The sequence below is a fragment of the Salmo salar genome, chromosome 24 (assembly GCF_965601325.2).
Source record: "Salmo salar chromosome 24, fSalSal1, whole genome shotgun sequence".
Classification (NCBI taxonomy): Eukaryota; Metazoa; Chordata; class Actinopteri; order Salmoniformes; family Salmonidae; genus Salmo; species Salmo salar.
Genome location: NC_138314.1, coordinates 33,380,135 through 33,404,945, shown reverse-complemented (window position 1 = coordinate 33,404,945; position 24,811 = coordinate 33,380,135). Strand labels below are relative to the sequence as shown.

The 24,811-nt window shown below is 43.6% G+C and overlaps 1 protein-coding gene across 3 annotated transcripts; it reads left to right on the top strand.

Moving 5' to 3' along the window:
* The first annotated feature begins 506 nt into the window (after nucleotides 1-506).
* LOC106585777 (noelin) lies at nucleotides 507-17,135 on the top strand. 3 transcript variants are annotated; one of them, XM_014172384.3, is made up of 6 exons: nucleotides 507-868; nucleotides 5,252-5,401; nucleotides 6,166-6,321; nucleotides 7,499-7,718; nucleotides 15,056-15,162; nucleotides 15,745-17,135. In XM_014172384.3, the coding sequence occupies exons 1-6, from the start codon at nucleotides 803-805 to the stop codon at nucleotides 16,420-16,422; spliced, it is 1,377 nt and encodes a 458-aa protein (XP_014027859.1). In that variant the 5' UTR covers nucleotides 507-802; the 3' UTR covers nucleotides 16,423-17,135. The 3 variants fall into 3 exon arrangements, with proteins under 3 accessions (XP_014027859.1, XP_014027860.1, XP_014027858.1); XM_014172383.3 differs by lacking the exon at nucleotides 507-868 and adding an exon at nucleotides 2,955-3,196; XM_014172385.3 differs by lacking the exons at nucleotides 7,499-7,718; nucleotides 15,056-15,162; nucleotides 15,745-17,135 and adding an exon at nucleotides 6,931-7,310.
* The last annotated feature ends 7,676 nt before the right edge of the window (nucleotides 17,136-24,811 follow it).

Here is a 24,811-nt window from a genome sequence, read left to right as displayed (position 1 = left end):
ACCTGGACAGGGGGAAAAGGAATCTAGAGACAGGAATCTAGGAATCTATTATCACAGGGTTGAACTACAAAGAGTTCATATGAGATAGGCATGTAAGACATGACTTTAGTGAGTATTCACAGCATGAACATAGTAACCAAGACAAAGGGTGCAGCCTAAGCTTTAGATGGATGCCATGATTTCATGCAAAACTATTTTGAGAGGTATGTTTAAGCAAACAGCAATATGGGAATGCTACTATGCTGTAGCCTACAACTATTAAGTATGGTCTGACTTCACATCTCAGCAGATCCCAGGACCCATTTTTGCATTGAATCATAGTCATTATGTAGGATTCTGCATGTTATTAACCCCATTCTTTCTATAAAAACCTGTTATAGAACCTCTCTTCTCATATGAGCCCACTCCAACCCCGCCCAATCATTCTTGAATTCCACACGCCCGTTCCTGTCACATCCGGTTTCAGCACCACAGCCAGCTCCCTCCCGCATTCTCACACACACCCCTGTCCTTGTTTTGCGGAGCCAACTTTTGCGATTGTTTTTTCGTTCCATGCTTCTCATGCGAGGTGGCTGACAGAAGGAAGACAGAAGGAAAGGGATCTTCTGCACAACGCACTGAGATGAATTGAACATCATGCAGTGACTGCTCCTCACACTAGATTTGTTCTTTACCTTTAATTTTGTGTTTAGCGCTGCAACGAAGATTGCAAGACGACGTGTAAAAGAGGAAGAAGACATTACAGTGGAAAAAGACAATCTGCATGTGAAAGCACTGGATCTAGTGCTATCGGAGGCAAGCGATGCAGCCTACTAACAAGCTCCTGAGTCTCACCCTCCTTGTCTTGATGGGCACGGAACTCACCCAAGTAGGTTTATAAACGCCATTTTACTCCCCATTTAAGATACCCAAACCATGCTTAGCAAATTATCCTACAAATTACCTATTTAACAACGTTGTAGGCCTTGAGATTAAGAGATTAAAATAGATTATGATGAAAGATAAAGGGATTCCATCATCCTCGTAAAATTGATAAGCGCTAATGTGCGTTCAGAGGCATTTCTGTAGACAAACTATCTATTGTATCTATAACAAAAATTGGACAAAATCCAAATCATCTATTTATTTAATCAGTGAGGTAGGGTAGGCTATACTGAAATGTTTCAATTGGCGTTTCACATTCAATGCATCGAACTAATTCCAAATTCACTCCAATTAAGCTATGTGAGCGATAGGGTAATCTACTTTATAATGTCTACATTGAAATACGCGAGAAATTTCACACTGACATCCTGCATCTAGACAATTGTAATGTGATTTGATAGTCCGAATATAAGAAATATGTCAGATAAAAGGCTTAATTAGAAATCTTATTAAAGCAATGCATTAACCAGATTCCACCCCAGATTGTAGCCTAACACGAATAGACTCTTCTGGTTATACTAGCACTACAGACAGAAATATGAAAACAAAACTATTTCAACACAATAATAATAGACTGCTGTTATTGCTCTAAAATTCTAAACAATTACAAAATATTTGACTTTTGCTATGATCAATAACTCGTATTAATTTGTAATGGTCTCCATGAACATGTTCTTCTTGTCTCCATCTTTCTAAGGAATTGTTTCTCTAGTCAGATATGCATTGCACTCACAGTGCCACAGCGCCTCCTCCTGGCTGCCACAATATAACCTGTCAAACTTTCCTGGACAACAAGGGTTCAAGCTTTTGTTCTAGACTAGCACTAAGATACTTGATCGCATACTTAATCAACTAATCATCAAGCTCGTGATTAGTTGAATGAAATGGCACCAAATGTCGGATTCATTCAACTAATCATTCTTATCGCATTCATGATGCTGGTATGGCAGGCTATGGCAATACCAGGAAGATTATTGACTTTTGAATTCCTTATAATCAATTGTCTAGTTAGTATTATGAACAGTAAATGTGATGTAATGTATTGTATGTTAACACCTTCTTTTTGATCCCAAACAACTAGCGCAATATAACCAACAACAAACAAAGAAAATAAATATATATAGCTTATTAAATGTGGAAGAAATATATTATATTTTTTAAACAGAAAGACAAAAAGAAGCAACAAAACAAGAGATGATGCAATACAAATGTCTGTAACTCATGAAAGACAAAAATAAACAGAAATATATCGTTTTTAAAGCTTATCTTGTTTTTTTTTTAAAACGCAATACTAGGCTAAAGTACCTGACAAAGTGACGTGCAATACCGTTCGTAACGACAAGGTGGCGGAATGTCCCTCGATATCCCTGGACCTGGTTGGTTAAAACAGGCCAAGGACAGTGCATTAACTGCATTTCAGTACAGATGCTGAATATCCCATTATTGCGCCACGGACCTTCTTTCTATGGCACTCGTCAAAAATTGTGGCTGATGGTTTCAATGTGATTGGATTATTCCAGTTCTTGTCCGCATAGAGTCATCAAGCCACCGTTATTAAAGTAGCCAACCTACACAATTACGCTATCCAGTCTGAAAATGTCGTTTAGGTTCGTTTTGTCTCCATTGCGTTTGCAGGGTTTCATACTTAAATTGAATATATCACACAATTGACTTTAATGTCTGAAGTTATGCTATTTAGATATTGTTTTCCTGTCATGGCATGTTCTTGTACTTGGTGGCAAGGTACATAGTCCTGTTCCGCTGTGGCAAGCGCCAAAGCGTGGCGCCATGAACTTCATTTCAACGGAAGGTTGTTTTATCCGTGCGCGGTGGGCGGGGGAATTCAGCGAATGGGAGAGGCGACTGAAACCCTGTCATCTTCTAAACTCGAAAGCGATTGCGGGAGAACCACTTCACATTTTCCAACAACTGCATTGAGCCATCATCAAGGTGGCTTTTGAAGAGAGCAGAAACCACCTGTCAGCCAAAGATGTTCAAACCTAAACGCACCGCTGTTGCTGTCCCGCCGTTGCATCCAATGATTGGCTATATGAATTGTCTAGTTAGTTCTTCACTGGAATGTGGACAAGGACATTTTTGGTAATACGACAAGAGCGCAGATATGTCGGTGCCTTTACTGAAGATTGGAGTGGTGTTGAGCACGATGGCTATGATTACTAACTGGATGTCGCAGACGTTACCGTCCTTGGTGGGACTTAACACCAACAAGCTCTCGGTAGCATCAGGAGGGACAGCGGACCGGAGCACCGGCGTGAGTGACAGCAGATACAGGAACAATTAGAACCATGTACTGCAGAGGGTAGATTACAATAGTTATTTAGTAGTGGTTGGAAATTGAAAGAAAAAAACAGGTGTTGCTTCTGCATCAAAAAAAAAGGACTGTAATGACTATAGCCAAAACGAGTAGGCCTATCAATAAACATATAACGTTAGCTGAAAAAACGGCAAACCGTTACCTTACTATTCTTGTTAGCCATAGTGCAGGTTTCAACAACTTTCACACATTCTTTGCTAAATGGTTTAACTGATATATGTTGGAGAATAAGTGTGGCAAAGATGGACAATTATAACAGTTCTGAGATTGTCTGTGACTAATGTAATTGAATAAAAAGAGCAGAATAATGCTACATTATATAAGAACACTAACAGATAATGTAGTCACATTGTAGACAATGGATTTTAGCATAATACACTGCATGTCACTACTTGTCAGGGTTAATCTAGAGCCATATTTCTGTTCATATGTCTATTTATGGCTCTGGGTTCAACCATGTAGTAGTAAAGTTGTAACCAATCCAATCCTCTGTATCGAATTTTTCCTCTGAAGGCTTAGTGCTAAATAGGCTTGGTCCTCTGTAGTTCACTTTGCAGAGCATAGCGCTTGCACCGCCAGGATAGTGTGTTCGATACCCCGTACCACCCGTACATAAAATGTATGCGCGCATGGACTTTAAGTCGCTTTGGATAAAAATGCGAAATGGCATATGTATATATATATTGAATGACTTTACGCCATTACTTTATTGGAGGGTTGAACATGTAAGGTTTCCTTGACATAAATGGCACAGATTACATTCCTGTAAACTACATTAAGTATTTAGAAATACTAGATTATGACTTAATATCATCACAATCCAGCAAAGCTATTTCAGTAGATTTACAAAGTTGTTTCCCTCAATTTGATGTCAACTCCTTTTGTCAGCCCCATTGTCTTTAGAATATGGATAGTCATGTTGATGGTCAGAGATTAGGCGGGAGCATACGGCAAGGTTCATCACTACAGATGGCATTTTATGTAACCATATGTCATCATCTAAGAAAAAGGTTATGTAAATCCCTGTGGTGAAAATATTCTGCATCAAACTGGTACACATTTCTTGGCAGAGATCATGCTTTTTGTCCAAACCTCAAAAAATGTAATGACATAATTTTGGAGTAAACTAATATGTTTTAGATAAGAGTAGTAATGTAGTCTATGTTAAACCCTACACACTACGGTGAGTCGTGCCCTGCCAAGCCAAAGCAAGCTGAACTGTACTGGCTTGGTTACGCACCCTCCACTGCTGCTGGAACCGTGCTGGAGAGGACAATGTGAAAGAGAAATGTCTGAACCAGCACAGTATGGTGTAAACACGTTAATGCTGTCACATCACATCTCTATATGAATAACCTTTTTTCATTCATCTGTCTCTCCCCCTCTCTCACTGTCTGTCTATCTCCCTGTCTGTCTATCTCTCTCACTGTCTGTCTATCTCCCTGTCTGGCTGTCTGTCTCTCCTTCCCTATCTGTCTTTCCCTCTCTCTCCCTGTCTGTCTATCTATCTCACTGTCTGTCTATCTCCCTGTCTGGCTGTCTGTCTCCTTCCCTATCTGTCTTTCCCTCTCTCTCCCTGTCTGTCTATCTCTCTCACTGTCTGTCTATCTCTCTCACTGTCTGTCTATCTCCCTGTCTGGCTGTCTGTCTCTCCTTCCCTATCTGTCTTTCCCTCTCTCTCCCTGTCTGTCTATCTCTCTCACTGTCTGTCTGTCTGTCTGTCTGTCTGTCTGTCTGTCTGTCTGTCTGTCTGTCTGTCTGTCTGTCTGTCTGTCTGTCTGTCTGTCTGTCTGTCTGTCTGTCTGTCTGTCTGTCCCTATCTCTCCCTGTCTATCTCTCTCTCTCCCTATCTGTATTTCCCTCTCTCACCCTGTCCTGTCTCTCTCCCGGTCTGTCTGTCTTTCCCTCTCTCTCTCTCTCTCTCTCTCTCTCTCTCTCTCTCTCTCTCTCTCTCTCTCTCTCTCTCTCTCTCACCCTGTCTGTCCATCCTAGGTGCTCCCAGCCAACCCTGAGGAGTCATGGCAGGTGTACAGCTCAGCCCAGGACACGGAGGGCCGCTGTGTCTGCACTGTGGTGGCACCTCAACAGTCCATGTGCTCGCGGGACGCCAGGACCAAACAGCTCCGACAGCTGCTAGAAAAAGTAACCCCCCCCCATGTAGCATGATGTACTACAGTACCCATAACCCCCCACTACCAGACCTCCACTAGAACAAGCACCATTCACCAGTTGCACCATGACAACCATATCTCCCACTCTCCCTCTCTCATTTCTCTACATCATCTTCTCAGCAGCAGCAGCCTCTGGCCAGAGGACAAGAGTTACTTGTATGGCTTCTTGACAATAGCAGTTCAGTTCACCCTGTATTGCCAATATTGATTTTCTGTCATCATCATTTGATATGATCTGACATTCAGTCTTATACAGTAGATTTTTTTGGAGGCCAGATGTTGTGCAACTTTGGCACCTTGATGTGGAACAACCAGCAGTCCATGTATGGCATACTCTCAATCTCTATCACTGCTGTGGGTCATTTGGGGTCAGAAATGGATGTCTTTCTGATTCGGCTTGATCTTTAAGTACACATAACAGTTAGTTGCTCTTGAGCACCTGAAATGCTGTATTCTCTGTCTAGACACGTCAGAGTTATACAGTGTCAGATTTTGCAGTCAGTTATCCACACCATATCTACAAGAAAATGTGTCATACACCAACATTGTTAAAGGAGCATTGATGGCTAAAGTCTATATCTTTGCGTTTATTGGGTGTATAATTTGTTTATTTTCATTCCAAAAATGGAATTAAATAATAAGCCTGGGAAGACCCGAATACACAAGTGTTTAGGGCTGTATTTAGGTATATTTAGAGCTTTAAGAGACATGTTTTTCTATTTTCCCCTGTGTTAGGTCCAGAACATGACCCAGTCTATCCAGGTGCTAGACCAGCGGACCCAGAGAGACCTGCAGTACGTGGAGAGGATGGAGGTCCAGCTGAAAGGTCTGGAGACCAAGTTTAAACAGGTGGAGGAGAACCACAAGCAGAACATTGCCAGGCAATACAAGGTATGTCAACATTTCTCTTAGGGTTGCTAAATTCCGGGAACTTTCAATACATTTCCTGTTTTTCCTGAAATCCTGGTTGGAGGATTCCGGATTTCCTGCTTATTCCCTCCCGATTCCGGGAAAACCAGGGAATTTATTTAATGTTCCTGGAATTTTGGAACCCTAATCTTACATAGACAACATTGTACAAAGATGTGCTGTAAGTGGAGTTCTGGGTCCATATTTATCAAGCCTCTCAGAGTAGGAGTGCTGAGCTACGATCAGGTCCTTACTGTCCATATAATAGTATTCATTCACATCCTAGATCAGCACTACTACTCTGAGAAGCATGATACATACAGCCCCTGCTGTGTATGAAACCCGTACACCTAAATGCTTGTCTCTGGAATTAAAATTTAACGTCATCAACTATTTTGATGACGTTTATGTTTGTTAGTGTGTGTATGTTTGTGTGTGTTCCCCACCTATCCTCACCAATGCTATGTTTATGCTATGTGTCTGTCATGAGCAACCCTGGGAGTGATGACCCTTGCACGTTTTGTGTGTGTATATTAGGCTAGTGAGTTAGATTATTCAACACTCAACAGTATCTCATTTTCTTGCTTGCAGGGCTAACTTTAGGAAATTATATCAAAGCTGCAGAGACTGAAGAGGCAGTTCTATTCCAGTGTTCTATCCCTGAACTTGACCACTGACTATTTGCACCATGCAGTTTATTTGAAAACTAGCACCCTTTTCACCCTCAGACCTGCACTACTCTTTGCATTTCTGCATGTTACTGTCAATGCATTCCATCAATAGATTTAGTTCAGTTTTTTTTAAATTAATATTACTTTTGTTTTATTCAATTCCATATCCTGTTTAGTTTTGTCAATGCATAACTGGTTATCACAAAAAAATACAGAAACATTGTTGTATGTGACACAAAAGCATGTAACCCTAAGATGTTGCATTTTAAAAGGTGAAAATAAAATATTTTCCCAATTGTTTTTGGTGTACCGAGGACTTGTTTCATGCTGCTTATGTTTGTGATGATGTCACATCCGTTCATGATACTGTTGAATGTGTTAGGTCCACTCTGAACTCACCATAGGGAGACAGCCAGAGTAGGGCAAGACAGGTGTGGAACACCCATTTGCTCGCATAACACTGAACCAAGCCTATTTTAACCTTTCAGGCAATAAAAGCGAAAATGGAGGAACTTAGGCCATTGATACCAGTGTTGGAGGAGTACAAAGCTGATGCAAAATTGGTATTGCGGTTTAAAGAGGAGCTCCAGAATCTGACGTCTGTGCTAAACGAACTCCAGGAGGAGATCGGCGCCTATGACTACGAGGAGCTACAAAACAGAGTGTCAAATCTTGAAGAGAGGCTTCGTGCATGCATGCAAAAATTAGGTAGGCTCAGAGAACACCGAAACACCCTCTTTGCTTCCTTGTGCAACGGGCCAATCAGATTTATAGTAGTCATTCTTCTCACACCAACAGATCTCTGTCTATCCACCGCACCTATGGTACATGCTCTACATTATAGCTTTAACATACTCAGTCATTCTCTGATGTTAGGCAATCACGTGCCTTGACTACACATCAATGCATAATAATATTGCTGATGAAAAAAGACAAACAGTTCTCATATGTCAGGTTAGATGCTATTTAAACATGTTAGGATTTAGAGTTGTTAGATGGTGATTTGGATTAAGTTTTGCTAATGTAATCCTATTAAACCGAAACTACATCCCTAGCACGTCATGTTATGTGTGCCAGAAATGAGCTGTGAGCTTATGTCCACTTCTTGGCCAAAAGCTTCACACCATTGTAGCGACAGTCATCTAAAAATAGTACCAGGATGTAACAACTGACAGATTATTTCTCTCAGTAGTCTCTTTGTTGCATGGGTTGTCCACAGGATTGTATACAAGGGCAAAGTAGATGGCATGATGTGTGTCTAAACCAAGGGCTCTCCCAGCATATACAGTATCCTATCTGTCACCATATTTATTCGATTGATGTCGTGACAGGCTAACAGTAAGTGAAAGGCTGAACAAATCGATGAATGGTGCAAAATACATGATTCAAAATAAAATAGGAGGAAATAGGTAGAAGAAATCCAATTGTAAGGAATGAGGCATTGAAGTCGTTTTCCTTTGTGCCACTGTGCTTTGACTGTTAGGATGCTGACTGTAGCTCTAGGGATGACGCTGTAGGCAGGGAGTAGAGCCAATGTGCTGGCAACTTCTTAGAGATTAAAGAAGGGCTCACTTCAATTTCAGAGGATTATCCATTTTTGTTTCAAGCGCTCAGCAATAACTCTCCAAGTACTATAGCTATGGTAGACAGCATACACTACCCAGCTAGCACATTTGGTTCCTTCGAAGTTGTGGGAACAACTGCTTTTGGTTTCACATTGGTTGTGGGAAAGAATGACTGTTTCCTGACTAGTAAAATTTCATGTTTTTTTAAATGTTCTGAGAACAGAAGTGGAAATTTACTCTTGTTTCCTGAAAGTTTTATTAACACTTTGAGAACGGTAATAATAGGTTATTTTGAGGTTTTTGAATTACTTCCTTAACTTTCACTGAATGTATCAATAAGACTTTTAATAACACTACTAGCTTATTTTGAGTTAACTTTTTTTTAAACTCTGAGCACAGATGGAAATGCATTTCCTTAGGCATTAATCATGCAAACACCTTTATTTTTTATTGTAACACAGCATCAGTGAGATTTGAACATATAATCTTCTGTTGTGAATCCATGGAATTAGTCCACTGCACCACCGTGATGGAGTGAGGATGTTTTTTTTAACGAATACTAAGCTGTTCATTTTAGTCTATTCAAACAGAACCCATTTCAAAGAAAACAAGCACTTTTTCAGTTCTGCCCACAAATTTTCTATAGGATTGAGGTCAGGGCTTTGTGATGGCCACTCCAATACCTTGACTTTGTTGTCCTTAAGCCATTTTGCCACAACTTTGGAAGTATGCTTGGGGTCATTGTCTATTTGGAAGACCCATTTGCGACCAAGCTTTAACTTCCTGATTGATGTCTTGAGATGTTGCTTCAATATATACACCACATTTTTCATCCTCATGAAGTCATCTATTTTGTGAAGTGCACCAGTCCCTCCTGCAGCAAAGCACCCCCACAACATGATGCTGCCACCCCCGTGCTTCACGGTTGGGATGGTGTTCTTCAGCTTGCAAGCCTCCTCCTTTTTCCTGCAAACATAACGATGTTCATTATGGCCAAACAGTTCTATTTTTGTTTCATCAGACCAGAGGACATTTCTCCAAAAAGTACGATCTTTGTCCCCATGTGCAGTTGCAAGCCGTAGTCTGGCTATTTCATGGGGGTTTTGGAGCACTGGCTTCTTCGTTGCTGAGCGGCCTTTCAGGTTATGTCGATATGGGACTCGTTTTACTGTGGATATAGATACTTTTGTACCTGTTTCCGCCAGCATCTTCACAAGGTCCTTTGCTGTTGTTCTGGGATTGATTTGCACTTTTCGCACCAAAGTACGTTCGTCTCTAGGAGACAGAACGCATCTCCTTCCTGAGTAGCGTGATGGCTGCGTGGTCCCATGGTGTTTATACTTGCGTACTATTGTTTGTGCAGATGAACGTGGTACCTTCAGGTTTTTGGAAATTGCTCCCAAGGATGAACCAGACTTGTGGAGGTCTACCATTTTTTTTCTGAGGTCTTGGCTGATTTCTTTTGATTTTCCCATGATGTCAAGCAAAGAGGCACTGAGTTTGAAGGTAGGCTTTGAAATACATCCACAGGTACACCTCCAATTGACTCACACGATGTCAATTAGCATATCAGAAGCTTCTGAAGCCATAACATAATTTTCTGGAATTTTCCAAGATGTAAACTTCTGACCATCTGGAATTGTGATACAGTGAATTATAAGTGAAATAATCTGTCTGTAAACAATTGTTGGAAAAATTACTTGTGTCATGCACGAAGTAGATGTCCTAACCGACTTGGCAAAACTATAGTTTGTTAACAAGAAATTTGTGAAGTGGTTGAAAAACGAGTTTTAATGACTCCAACCTAAGTGTATGTAAACTTCCGACTTCAACTGTAGTAGAAAGTCTACATGGCCACTTGATTATTTTTAGTGGCAGTTTAGACCCGAAACAGACACTTAAGTTCGCCGCACTCTACCTTCTCAGACTGTTAGCTTACGTTAGCGAACAGTCGTGGCTAATACAAAACAAGTCGAATATGTTAGCTAACATTAGCCACAATTCACAAACTATTTCCCTTGTTGAATGCAACTCTGTAGGAAACGTAATGCTGCAGTACAGACATTTCCACAGAAGAACGTTATTTCTTATCGTTCTCTGAACTATTTGAGAATATTCCCAATGTCAAACCAGTTAGAGAACGTTCCCAGAACATGACCAACATTTTAATGAAATGTAACCATATTTTAACTTTTAGGAAACGTTCTGTTAAAGTAATGAAATACCAAGAAAATGTTAGTTTTTTTGTCAAGTTCCTTAAATGTGCTGAGAATGTACCAAAGCCAAGCAACTATCCTGCACCGTTACCTGAAAATTGTGGGAAGGTTGTATGCAAAATAACCATAGGACAACCACGTTCTCACCAAGCTCTAAGAAACATATGTATCTCAGAACGTTATATGCTAGTTTGTTATCTTGGGAAAATGGGGGCAGATATTTGTGTAACCCCCAACATTTATTTCTGGACATGAAGTTAGGGGGAGGAATTGTGTGAATTGACTCAAACTTTAATATTGCACTGACTGTTCCTGTTCTTAATATAGCATTTGAAGAGGGGAGCAATTGAGTGTGTGGTTTTTGTAAAAACTGAAAAGTCCGTTTTCATTATTCATAAGTAATGTTATCATTTATCTATGACATTGAAAGGATGTACAAAGAGACTACAAGCCAAAAGGTTGGGCATCACTCCTTGGAATTGCCCATTTCTCATCTTTGGCTCACACCTTGTGGTTGTGTGGTCTCTGTACAACAGTATCCTTTCAATGTCATTGATAAATGATAACATTACTTATGAATAATGAAAACGGACCTTTCTGTCCGAATACATCATTCTGAGGCAGAGAAATCGGTGGCTAAAGCAGGAGATCTAGATTCTGGTACATACATTTATACAGTATCTACACAGTTCTTTCTAGAAAACCTCCAGCTTAAACAGTATTGTCAAAACCTGAAGAAATCACCAAACTGATCAATAGATTGTAATACTAAAGCTGGATAAACTGTCACGCTCGTCGGAAAGATGAGTTCCACATCTTTAATACAGTGAAACTAAGAAAACAACAAACATGCAACGAACGTGAAGTCGTAGTGCTCGTAGTGCTCAACACAAAAACAATATCCCACAATGCAGGTGGGTACAGGAACTCCTTAAGTATGATCCCCAATTAGAGACAATGATAATCAGCTGCCTCTAATTGGGAACCATACTCAAACCCAAACATAGAAATATAATTGACTAGAACACCCCCTAGTCACGCCCTGACCTGCTACACCATAGAGAACCAAGGGCTCTCTATGGTCAGGGCGTGACAGTACCCCCCCAAAGGTGCGGTCTCCGGCCGCAAAACCTGAAAACAAATGGGGAGGGTAGGGGGCGTGATTAGTGTCGGTGGCGGCTCCGGTGCAGGTCGTAGCCCCCGCTCAGACCCCGGATCCGGCCATCGCACCGGGCTGAACACCGTGCCTGGACTGGGCATCGGCGCAGAGGAAGGCTCCGGCCTTGGAGCGGGACTGGAAGCCGTGCCTGGACTGGGCACCAGCACAAAGGAGGGCTCTGGCCATGGAGCTGGGTTGGACGCCGTGCCTGGACTGGGCACCGGCGCAGAGCAAGGCTCCGGCCTTGGAGCGGGACTGGAAGCCGTGCCTGGACTGGGCACCGGCGCAAAGGAGGGCTCTGGCCATGGAGCTGGGTTGGCCGCCATGCCTGGACTGGGCACCGGCACAGAGGAAGGCTCCGGCCTCGGAGCGGGACTGTACGCCGTGCCTGGACTGGGCATCGGCGCAGAGGAAGGCTCCCGCCATGGAGCAGGACCGGACACTGTGCCTGGACCAGCCACCGGCGCAGAGGAAGGCTCCTGCCCTGGAGCTGGACTGGACGCCGTGCCTGGACTGGGCACCGGCGCAGAAGAAGTCTCCGGCATGGAGCAGGACTGGACGCCGTGCCTGGACTGGGCACCGGTGCAGTAGAAGGCTCCTGCCAAGGAGCGGGACTGGACACCATGCCTGGACTGGGCATCGGCGCAGAGGAAGGCTCCGGCCTTGGAGCTGGACTGGATGCCGTGCCTGGACTGGGCACCGACGCAGAGGAAGGCTCCTGCCATGGAGCGGGACTGGACACTGTGCTTGGACTCCGGACCGTTGACCGTCACTAGAAGCTCCGGGCCATTGACCGTCCCTGGAAGCTCCGGACAGTTGACCGTCCCTGGAAGCTCCGGACCGTTGACCGTCACCGAAAGCTCCGGACCAATGACCATCACCGAAGGTTCCGGACCGATGACCGTCACAGAAGGCTCCGAACCGTTGACCATCGCTGGAGGTTCCGGACCGTTGACCGTCACTGGAGGTTCCGGACCGTTGACCATCGCTGGAGGTTCCGGACCGTTGACCTTCGCTGGAGGTTCCGGACCGTTTGCCGTCGCTGGAGGTTCCGGACTGTTGACCGTCGCTGGAGGTTCCGGACTGTTGACCGTCACTGGAGGTTATGGACTGTTGACCATCGCTGGAGGTTCCGGACTGTTGACTGTCGTTGGAGGTTCCGGACTGTGGACCGTTGCCGGGGTTTCCGGACTGTGAACCGTCGCCTGAAGCTCTGGACTGTGAACCGTCGCCAGAAGCTCTGGACTGTGAACCGTCGCCGGAAGCTCTGGACTGTGAACCGTCGCCGGAAGCTCTGGACTGTGAATGCGCACTGGAGGCCTAGTGCGTGGAGCCGGCACAGGTGGCACCGGACTGGTGACACGCACTTCAGGGCGAGTGCGGGGAGCTGGCACAGGACGTACTGGACTGGGGAGGCGCACTGGAGGCCTGGTGCGTGGAGCCGGCCCAGGTGGCACCGGACTGGTGACACGCACTTCAGGGCGAGTGCGGGGAGCTGGCACAGGACGTACCGGACAGGGGAGGCGCACTGGAGACCTGGTGCGTGGAGCCGGCACAGGTTGTACCAGACTGGTAACACGCTCTTCAGGGCCAATGTGGTGCCGAACACACCAAACCATCATCTCTCTCTCTCCCAACTTCTCCATCGCCTCTCTGACGGTCTCTGGCTCTTCAGGGCGAGTGCAGGGAGCAGGCACAGGACGTACCGGGCTGGGGAGGCGCACTGGTGGCCTGGTGCGTGGAGCCGGCACAGATGGTACCGGGCTGAGAAGGCGCTCTTCAACGCACCTGCGCTGCAGCATACTCCTCGCCAAAACCTCTCTCCGGTATCCCTCGTTGAACTCCTCCAGAGTTTGCCATTCGGGCTCTGGCGCTCCCCGCTGCTCCGCCAACCGCTCCATGTGCCCCCCCCCCAAAAAAAATCTTGGGGTTTCTGTGGCCGCGGTCCCCGGCGTCATCGCTGTCCCCCTATGCTCCTTGGCGACTCCCGCCAAGGAAGGCTCTCGTGTCCTCCCATGATTTCCTCCCAAGTCCAAAACTCCTTTACCTCATTTACACGCTGCTTGGTCCTGCGTGGGTGGGATATTCTGTCACGCTCGTTGGAAAGGACGGACCAAGGCGCAGCGTGAGTTGAGTTCCACATCTTTAATATACAGTGAAACTAAGAAAACAACAAACATGCAATGAACGTGAAGTCATAGTGCTCAACACACTAACACAAAAACAATATCCCACAATGCAGGTGGGAACAGGAACTCCTTAACCTGTTGGGGCTAGGGGGCAGTATTTGCACGGCCGGATAAAAAACGTACCCGATTTAAACTGGTTACTACTCTTGCCCAGAAACGAGAATATGCATATAATTAGTAGATTTGGATAGAAAACACTCTAAAGTTTCTAAAACTGTTTGAATGGTGTCTGTGAGTATAACAGAACTCATATGGCAGGCCAAAACCTGAGAAGATTCCATACAGGAAATGCCCTGTCTGACAATTTCTTCTCCTTCTGTGGCATCTCTATCAAAAATACAGCATCTCTGCTCTAATGTGACATTTTCTAAGGCTTCCATTGGCTCTCAGAAGGCGCCAGAAAGTGGAATGACGTCTCTGCAGTCTCTGGGCGAAAAACAGCAGGAGTTTTTGTGAGTGGTCAGGCAGGGAACAATGACACTGGAGATGCGCGTCCACGAGACGACTCCATGTTTTTCTTTCGGTCTTTGAATGAATACAACGTCACCCGGTTGGAATATTAAGCATCCCACCTTGCCCAGGGAGGTTAAGTATGATCCCCAATTAGAGACAACAATAATCAGCTGCCTCTAATTGGGAACCATACTCAAACCCAAACATAGAAATATAATTGACTAGAACACCCCCTAGTCACGCCCTGACCTGCTACACCATAGAGAACCAAGGGCTCTCTATGGTCAGGGCGTGACATAAACAAGTCAAATTGATATTATCATTTTCAACAAAAAGTATAGTAGGTATAGTTGGTCACTGACCTACACACGCACACACACACACAATGTTTTCCAACCTATTAACACCATTGATAGTCCAGAGATGAATGCAGTATCTTGCATTGTGTCTTTGGCTCTTGCAGCATGTGGGAAGCTGACAGGGATCAGCGATCCAATTACCATTAAGACGTCTGGATCAAGGTTTGGATCCTGGATGACTGACCCCCTGGCTCCTGAAGATGACACTAGGGTAGGTCTGGTTCTGCAATGCCTATGCTATTCATTATACAGTTAACACAGACTCACCAAAAACGTTGTTATCAATTATGCAATTAGATGACACTCAGTACAGATTTGCAGTGTTGTAAAATATAATCTGTAAATGTTAGCTTGTATGTTTGTATTAACAGGTTTTATATAAACCAGTGATTATTGACCAGAATGGATCACAACTTTAGTAATGTGTTCTCATGCCTCACTGTCTGGGATTTGCTCACTGGCCTGAAAAGAGAAGTTAGCACCACAACACATTCTGAGGCTAATCTGGAAGGTAGCTACATGTCCTGGTTGTCATTGCAGTAAACTATGTCATTCTAGGGAATGAAAGACATGAATCACAGGATTGGATAAAAGTTATTTGTAAATTTTTATGTGTTGCACATACTAAGATATCACTCATTGTCCTGCCGAACTTGTGTTGTTAAATTCATTAAGGAATACCCCTGACATTGGGGTGGACATACTCTATCCATGTACTACCTGATCTCTTGCTAAATTCAATATCATACTATACCTGAGATAGAGTTTCTAATGCTCTTGTATTCCTTTCTAGGTGTGGTACATGGATGGCTACCACAACAACCGATTTGTGCGGGAGTACAAGTCCATCTATGACTTCATGAATTCCGACAACTTTACATCTCACCGTCTCCCCCACCCGTGGTCAGGCACTGGCCAGGTGGTCTACAATGGCTCTATCTACTTCAACAAGTTCCAGAGCCACACCATCATCAAGTTTGACTTCAAGACCTCCGTCATCAGCAAGTCACGCCAGCTGGACTACGCTGGCTACAACAACATGTACCACTACTCCTGGGGCGGCCACTCAGACATCGACCTCATGGTGGACGAGGGCGGGCTCTGGGCCATTTACGCCACCAATCAGAACGCAGGGAACATTGTCATCAGTAAACTGAACCCCAACACCCTGCAGATCGTCAAGAGCTGGACTACCAACCACCCCAAGAGGAGCGCAGGAGAGGCCTTCATGATCTGTGGCACGCTGTATGTCACCAATGGCTACTCCGGTGGGACCAAGGTGTATTATGCCTTCAGCACCAACTCGTCCACCTACGAGTACATTGACATACCATTCCAGAATAAGTACTCTCACATCTCCATGCTGGACTATAACCCTAAAGACAGAGCACTGTACGCATGGAATAACGGTCACCAGGTGCTTTACAATGTCACCTTGTTCCATGTCATTCGGTCAGAGCAGGAGCAGTAGATAGCTAGCCATGCTGTTACCTTCTCAGTCACCGGCAGACCTGGGTTCAAATACTATTGGATAACTTTCAAATACATTTAACATTTGTGTTAGCCTGCCTGGAGTGCCAGATGGGCAGGGTTTGCAGTTTTGCAAAAATTGTATTAATTCCATTATACCAGGCAAGCCTAATCAAGCCCGGCTATATCATGCAAATTTGAACCCAGGTCTGGTCCACGGATGCTTCAAAGTAGAGGAGATACTATATGTAACTGTGGAAGTAGAGAAGTATCCTATATTTTACTCAGTAACAAGAAATACAGTACCTAATGATATATAATGTATAGAAACAAAGAGTAGAACAGGAACAGAAAATGTCATGCCTTTCTTGTTTTAGATGACTTCAAATGGCTTATAATGATTGTGTTTTTATGGAATTACACACTCTTCACTTGTTTTTATTTCATCACAGATAGTGCAGCCTATTGTATCATAGTTTTGAATTGAATTACATTTGGAATTGAAGAGAGATTATATCCCGGGCCTTGTTTATCAACCTGTATAAAGCCAAACTGTAGGACACAAACACACAATCATGACCATTTTCCCCAGGTGGGGGATCCTCATTAATGAATGAATTAATTAATTATGTTACATGATCAGATGGTAAAGATGGTCAAATGTAGCAGCAATGTTCCATGTAACTCGATTCCTGCTTCTGTAAAGGTGGAGACTAGTGATCGTCCTAACACAGAGCCATGTGCAGAATAGAAATCCAATTCTATCCCCATGTATTGGTAGCAACATAACTTGGAAAATGTGTAATGGCACCTCAAAACATGTACTCAGTCTTTCCTGCGCAATACAACCTCTCAGGAACCAATATAACACAACCTGTCGTTTGCATGGAGTCATCTACATGGACATTATAGGATCTGAGTATGATTGATAAAGGAGGCCCAATGGAGCACAGTTTCAAGAATCCAGTCAAACCACGAGTCAATGACAAAATACTGTATATCTGGGAACACCGACTACAGACTGTTGGAAGCACCCTGTTTCATTTCTGTGTCTTTGTGATGGTACGATGTATTTTCTCTTTTTCTATCTTGTTTTTGCATGGGCATTTTTACTGACCAAAATGGTTTTCTTCTCCGGATGTATTTTGCAATATTTGATGCTGTAGTGCAGGAGACTAGTTTAGCACTGTTAGAAGGCAGGCTTTTTACTTTCTTATTGTCATTGGGGTTGATATATGTTCTTATTGTTGGTATTGATATTTACTGTGATAGCCTGTCTTTGTAGATTGGATTGTATTGACATAATTTGTCTAGCTCATATAGTTCTGTCTGGCAAAAAGAATAACTATAACAATCACAAGAGAATGTACCAAACAATGTATCTATGAGCCAGTGACATATCCACTGGCTGTTTTATTCCATTTGACTTCACAAGTCTACTGTCTGTTTCTTAGAGAGATCAATTGTGACATCTTATTCTGTTGAGCTTGCATATGTGTTGTATCTGCAATAACATTCATATAAATAAACAAGATCTTTGTTCTACCATTGACTCTCTCAATCTCTGAAAATAAACTTGTGAATAAGATGCCTCAATTGAACCCCTTTTTGCAATGCAGCTTATAAAATGCACAGGTTTTCAGTTTAAAGAAGTGTGGGAAAGGGTCTTTTTCGGAGACATCCATGTCTGAGAATAGCATCAACCAGAGGACCTATTCACCTTTGAATGAGCAGGTTACTTGTCAAAACAATGATTATCTGAGATATAGTCTCCTATTTGCAATTTGTTAATTTCACATATATTTAGATAAGTGCTACAAATCTCAATGTCCAAATTACATGTTCAACTGTTTGATCAATGGGGCATAGGACAATCTAACACAAAAACACAGTACAACCCAGACGATAAAAAAATAGGAAAGAAAGTACATTAAAGACATGTCCAACAGGGCATATCACGTAATTTCAACGTGTATAATTGGGTAATATTTTGTTGAGACATTGATCAATGAGATTACAATTTATTTTCACCCACTCAAAAAGACAGCCAAAAGTTAGTTTACTTTCGAATGTGGTATTACTATGCTTTCAACTATTTAAAAGCACAACCAAATGAAAAAACAATGTCTGATTTTTGGTATAGTTGTTATCTAAATGTGTAATTACAGATATCTCATCATGATATAGGAATGATAGAGTATGGTCACAGTTCATTTGCTCTGTTAAACCTACACTTTGGAATGACTTTGATAGCAACAATTTCATTTTTAAGTAGAGCTCCTCTCACCAATCACTCTCCTGATCACACATTGGTAATAGTCAGTGACAAACATAACTAAGCAAGGCTGGGCTTGGTTAAAACCCTGGATGGGAGACCACATGGTAGCTGTACGGTAGATAGATACATTCTCTAGTATGAGGTGCTGCCCAGCCATTGTTTTTCCCAATAGTGGATATAACGTTTTAAATGTGACGTTATTTTAAAGGTACAAATGGAACATATTTTGTCTATGTTGAAATGTGGTTAGCATGATGACATAATCCTGTGGTAGAATGTTTACCCTCAAAACAACAGTTGATTACTTTTTTCAAATCCAATGTATTTTCCATGTAGATTCCATATCACAATATGTTGACAAATTATGTTGACAAAATGCATTGAAAAAAGCATTGATTCAACCAGTTTGTGCCCAGTGGAGTTTCTCATTTTGCTATTGTAGCTCATCTGGACCCACAATTACCTCTCCATGGCAACGGAGATAGACTGTAATAACATCTTTCCGTCTGGCAGAGGGGAACAGCTGGTCTGGACACAGCGCCGTACATCGCTGACTGAACTTCTGCCACAAAACACAACACGCTTTATTAGCTGTCCCCACTTCTCCCAACACTGAGAAAATGATTTGTTTCACTTTGTGAATAATGATGACGAACAACACAGAAGCAACGATGCCTATGAATGAAGACATCACACATCAGCATCTCTACCTTCAGGTTGTTGCACACCATTCACTGCAACTGTTATGTAGGAATGTTGAATCTGATGTAATATCTTGAATTAGGTTCTTTGGTTAGTACATTATCATTCCTGATGCTCCATGAATTCAGTGCAACCATCTCTTTCTCTAGAAAGAATACTGTGATACTGTAATCCTTCAGAATGCAATCATTGTAGTCCTTCTTTATCTAATGCATGCTGAGTGAACTCTAGCAGGCCATTATAAATGTACTGACCACGTCTTCATATTCTGCCGTCTGCCCGCTACATAACCTATCCTGTGGTAGCAGTTTTGTTTTAATAACACAAATCTGGGTGCTTATAAGAAATCCCGCTATGCCCTCAGACGAACCATCAAACAAGCAAATACATGATTAAGATTGAATCCTACTACACTGGCTCTGACGCTCATCGGATGTGGCAGGGCTCGAAAACTATTACGGACTACAAAGGGAAACCCAGACGCGAGCTGCCCAGTGACGCAAGTATACCAGATGAGCTAAATGCCTTTTATGCTCGCTTTGAGCCAAGCAACACTGACGCATGCATGAGAGCACCAGCTGTTCTGGATGACTGTGTGATAACGCTCTCGGTAGCCGATGTGAACAAAACCTTTAAACAGGTCAACATTCACAAAGCCGCTGGGCCAGACGGATTACCAGAACGTGTATTCAAAGCATGTGCGGACTAACTGTCAAGTCTCTTCACTGACATTTCCAACCTCTCCCTGACCGAGTCTGTAAAACCTACATGTTTCAAGCATACCACCATAGTTCCTGTGCTCAAGGAAGCGAAGGTAACCTGCCTAAATTATTACCGCCCCGTGGCACTCACGTCGGTAGCCATGAAGGGTTTTGAAAGGCTGGTCATGGCTCACATCAACAGCATCCTCCCGGACACCCTAGACCCACTTCAATTCGCGTACCACCCCAACAGATCCACAGATCCACAATCTCAATTACACTCCACACTGCCCTTTATCACCTGGACAAAAGGAACACCTATGTGAGAATGCTGTTCATTGACTACAGCTCAGTGTTCAACACCATAGTGCCCACGAAGCTTGTCACTAAGCTAAGGACTCTGGGGCTAAACACCTCCCTCTGCAACTGGATCCTGAACTTCGTGACGGGCCACCCCCAGGTGGTAAGAGTAGGCAAAACCATGTCTGCCACGCTGATCCTTAACACTGGGGCCCCACAGGGGTGTGTACTTAGTCCCTTCCTGTATTCTCTGTTCACCCACGACTGCGTGGCCAAACACGACTCCAACACCAACACATTAAGTTCGCTGACGACACAACAGTGGTAGGCCTGATCACCGACAACAATGAGACAGCCTATAGGGAGGAGGTCAGAGAACTGGCAGTGTGGTGCCAGGACAACAACCTCTCCCTCAATGTGATCAAGACAAAGGAGCTGATCGTGGACTACAGGAAAAGGCTTGCCGAACTGGCCCCCATTAACATCGACGGGGCTATAGTGGAGCGGGTCGAGAGTTTCATGTTCTTTGGTGTCCACATCACCAACGAACTATCATGTTCCAAACATACCAAGACAGTCATGAAGAGGGCATGAGAAAACCTTTTCCCCCTCAGGAGACTGAAAAGATTTGGCATGGGTCCCCAGATCCTCAAAAGGTTCTACAGTTGCACCATCGAGAGCATCTTGACCGGTTGCATCACCGCCTGGTATGGCAACTGCTCGGCATCTGACCGTAAGGAGCTACAGAGGGTAGTGCGAACGGCCCAGTACATCACTGGGGCCAAACTTTTTGCCATCCAGGACCTATATAATAGGCGGTGTCAGAGGAAAGCTCATAAAATTGTCAGAGACTCCAGTCACCCAAGTTATAGACTGTTTTCTCTGCTACCACACGGCAAGCGGTACCGGAGCGCCAAGTCTAGGACCAAAAAGCTCATCAACAGCTTCTACCCCCAAGTTATTAGACTGCTGAACAATTAACAAAAATCACCACCGGACAATTTACATTGACACCGCCCCTCCCCCTCTTGTACACTGCTGCTCAACGCTGTTTGTTTGTTACCTATGCATAGTCACTTCGCCCCCACCTCCACCCGGCACAGCCAGAAGAGGACTGGACACCCCTCATAGCTTGGTTCCTCTCTAGGTTTCTTCCTAGGTTTTGGCCTTTCTAAGGACTTTTTCCTAGCCACCGTGCTTCTACACCTGCATTGCTTGCTGTTTGGGGTTTTAGGCTGGGTTTCTGTACACCACTTTGATATATCAGCTGATGTAAGAAGGGCTATATGAATACATTTGATTTGATTTGAACATGGCCAAGATGTTCATAGATGACCAGCAGGGTCAAATTATAATAATCACAGTGGTTGTAGAGGGTGCAGCAGATCAGCACCTCAGGAGTAAATGTCAGTTGGCTTTTCATAGCCAATCATTCAGAGTATCTCTACCGCTCCTGCTGTCTCTAGAGAGTTGAAAACAGCAGGTCTGGGACAGGTAGCACATCCGGTGAACAGGTCAGGGTTCCATAGCCGCAGGTAGAACAGTTGAAACTGGAGCAGCAGCACGACCAGGTGGACTGGGGACAGCAAGGAGTCATCAGGCCAGGTAGTCCTGAGGCATGGTCCTAGGGCTCAGATCCTCCGAGAGAATGAAAGAAAGAAATAGAATTAGAGAGAGCATACTTAAATTTACACAGGACACCGGATAAGACAGGAGAAATACTCCAGATAGAAAAAACTGACCCTAGCCCCCGGACACATAAACTATTGCAGCATAAATACTGGAGGTTGAGACAGGAGGAACACTTTAGCCCTGTCCGAAGATACAGGGCCAAACAGGCAGGATATAACCCCACCCACTTTGCCAAAGCACAGCCCCCACACACCTAGAGAGATATCTTCAACCACCAACTTACCATCCTGAGACAAGGCCGTGTATAGCCCACGAAGATCTCCCCCACGGCACAACCGAAGGGGGGGGGGGGGGGGGGGGCCAACCCGGACAGGAAGATCACGTCAGTGACTCAACCCACTCAAGTGATGCACCCCTCCTAGGGACTTGGTAATCCACTTGAATGTGACGCCTCCCCACACGACAACATGCTCCTCCATCGATTTTGGCCTGATTGCCTTCCCTTTCATGCCTGTTACTGTGTTGTACGCACGGTTTATTGCAATGAACCCATATTTAAGATGGAAACAAATCATCAATAAATAGTTCCTTTAAAATATTTATTTAGGCGTATGGTAGCCTGTACTCCACATCCCATACCACCCATGTGGATAGGCATATCCTTACACCTTGTTGGTGTCCTACTAACAATGTTCTAGTCTGTAACGGGGTGCGTACTGGCGGCAGAGAAGTCAGGCACAGGAGAGTGAAAACTGATTTACAATGGTGTCGTTTAATAAACATAAAAACCACTGTAAACAGAACAAAACCCAGTATCCACCAGCATAACGTACACAAGCACTACAAGAAACAGTTCCGGACAAGGACATGGGGGGAACAGAGGGTTAAATACACAACATGTAATTGATGGAATTGAAACCAGGTGTGAGGGAAGACAAGACAAAACCAATGGAAAATGAAAGGTGGATCGGCGATGGCTAGAAGGCCGGTGACGTCGACCGCCGAACGAACTAGGAGAGGGACCGAGTTCGGCGGAAGTCGTGACATAGTCATTCAAGTCTGAGTAATTACATCAGCACAGATGGTGTGTTTGTATTATGGATCCCCATTAGCTTCCTGGGGTCTGGCAAAATATATATTTTTAACCTTTATTTAACTAAGCAAGTCACTTAAGAACAAATTCTTATTTACAATGACAGCCTATTGGGGAACAGTGGGTTAACTGCCTTGTTCAGGGGCAGAACGACAGATTTTTACCTTGTCAGCGCAGGGATTCGATCCAGCAACCTTTCAGTAACTGGCCCAACTAGCTAACAACTGCTGCCTGTTGCCCCACGAAGTCAGTTTATACAATTTTAAAAACATTACAATACATTCACAGATTTCATAACACTCTGTATACCCTCAGGCCCATACTCCACCACTGCCACATATCTACAGTACAAAATCCATGTGTACGTGTGTGTATAGTGCGTATGTTATCATGTGTGTGTATGCATGTGTCTGTGCCTATGTTTGTGTTGCTTCACAGTCCCCGCTGTTCCATAAAGTGTATTTCTATCTGTTTTTTAAATCTAATTTTACTGCTTGCATCAGTTACTTGATGTGGAATAGAGTTCCATGTAGTCATGGCTCTATGTAGTACCGTACTAGTACTAGTCTGTTCTGGACTTGGGGACTGTGAAGAGACCTCTTATGGCATGTCTTGTGGGGTATGCATGGGTGTCCGATCTGTGCAACAGTAGTTCAAATAGACAGCTCGGTGCATTCAACATGTCAATACCTCTCATAAATACAAGTAGTGATGAAGTCAATCTCTCCTCCATTTTGAGCCAGGAAAGATTGACATGCATATTATTCATATTAGCTCTCTGTGTACATACAGTACAAGGGCCAGCCGTGCTGCCCTGTTCTGAGCCAATTGCAATTTTCCTAAGTCGCTTTTTGTGGCACCTGACCACACGACTGAACAGTATTCCAGGTGCGACAAAACTAGGGCCTTTAGGACTTGCCTTGTTGATAGCGCTATTAAGAAGGTAGAGCAGCTCTTTATTATGGACAGACTTCTCCCCATCTCAGCTACTGTTATATCAACATTTTGACCATGACATTTTACAATCCAGGGTTACTCCAAGCTGTTTAGTCACCTCCACAAGCTCAATTTACATTTATTTTTTTTACAAAATTGAGTTGAGGTTTAGGGTATAGTGAATGATTTGTCCCAAATACAATGCTTTTAGTTTTAGAAATGTGTAGGACTAACTTATTCCTTGCCACCAACTCTGAAACTAACTGCAGCTCTTTGTTAACTTCTATGGGCTAGGTGGCACGTCACCGTCCCACTCTTTTCAACAGCCAGTGGAAGAGCGTGGCGCGAAATACAAAACCTCAAAAATGCAATAATTTCAATTTTTCAAACATACAACTATTTTACACCATTTTAAAGACAAGACTCTCGTTAATCTAACCACATTGTCCGATTTCAAAAAGGCTTTACAGCGAAAGCAAAACATTAGATTATGTTAGGAGAGTACATAGCCACAAATAATCACACAGCCATTTTCCAAGCAAGCATTATTGTCACATAAACCCAAAACACAGCTAAATGAAGCACTAACCTTTGATGATCTTCATCAGATGACACTCCTAGGACATTAAGTTATACAATACATGCATGTTTTGTTCAATCAAGTTCATATTTATATCCAAAAACAGCTTTTTACATTGGCATGTGGTGTTCAGACATGCATTCCCACCCAAAACTTCCGGTGAATTTA

Excerpts from the sequence above, each read along its gene's own strand:
- LOC106585777 (XM_014172383.3), top strand. The coding sequence starts at position 3,047 with ATGTCGGTGCCTTTACTGAAGATTGGAGTGGTGTTGAGCACGATGGCT. Across the intron at positions 3,197-5,251 it reads CAGCGGACCGGAGCACCGGC|GTGCTCCCAGCCAACCCTGA; the intron begins GTGAGTGACAGC and ends TGTCCATCCTAG. Across the intron at positions 7,719-15,055 it reads TGCATGCATGCAAAAATTAG|CATGTGGGAAGCTGACAGGG; the intron begins GTAGGCTCAGAG and ends TGGCTCTTGCAG.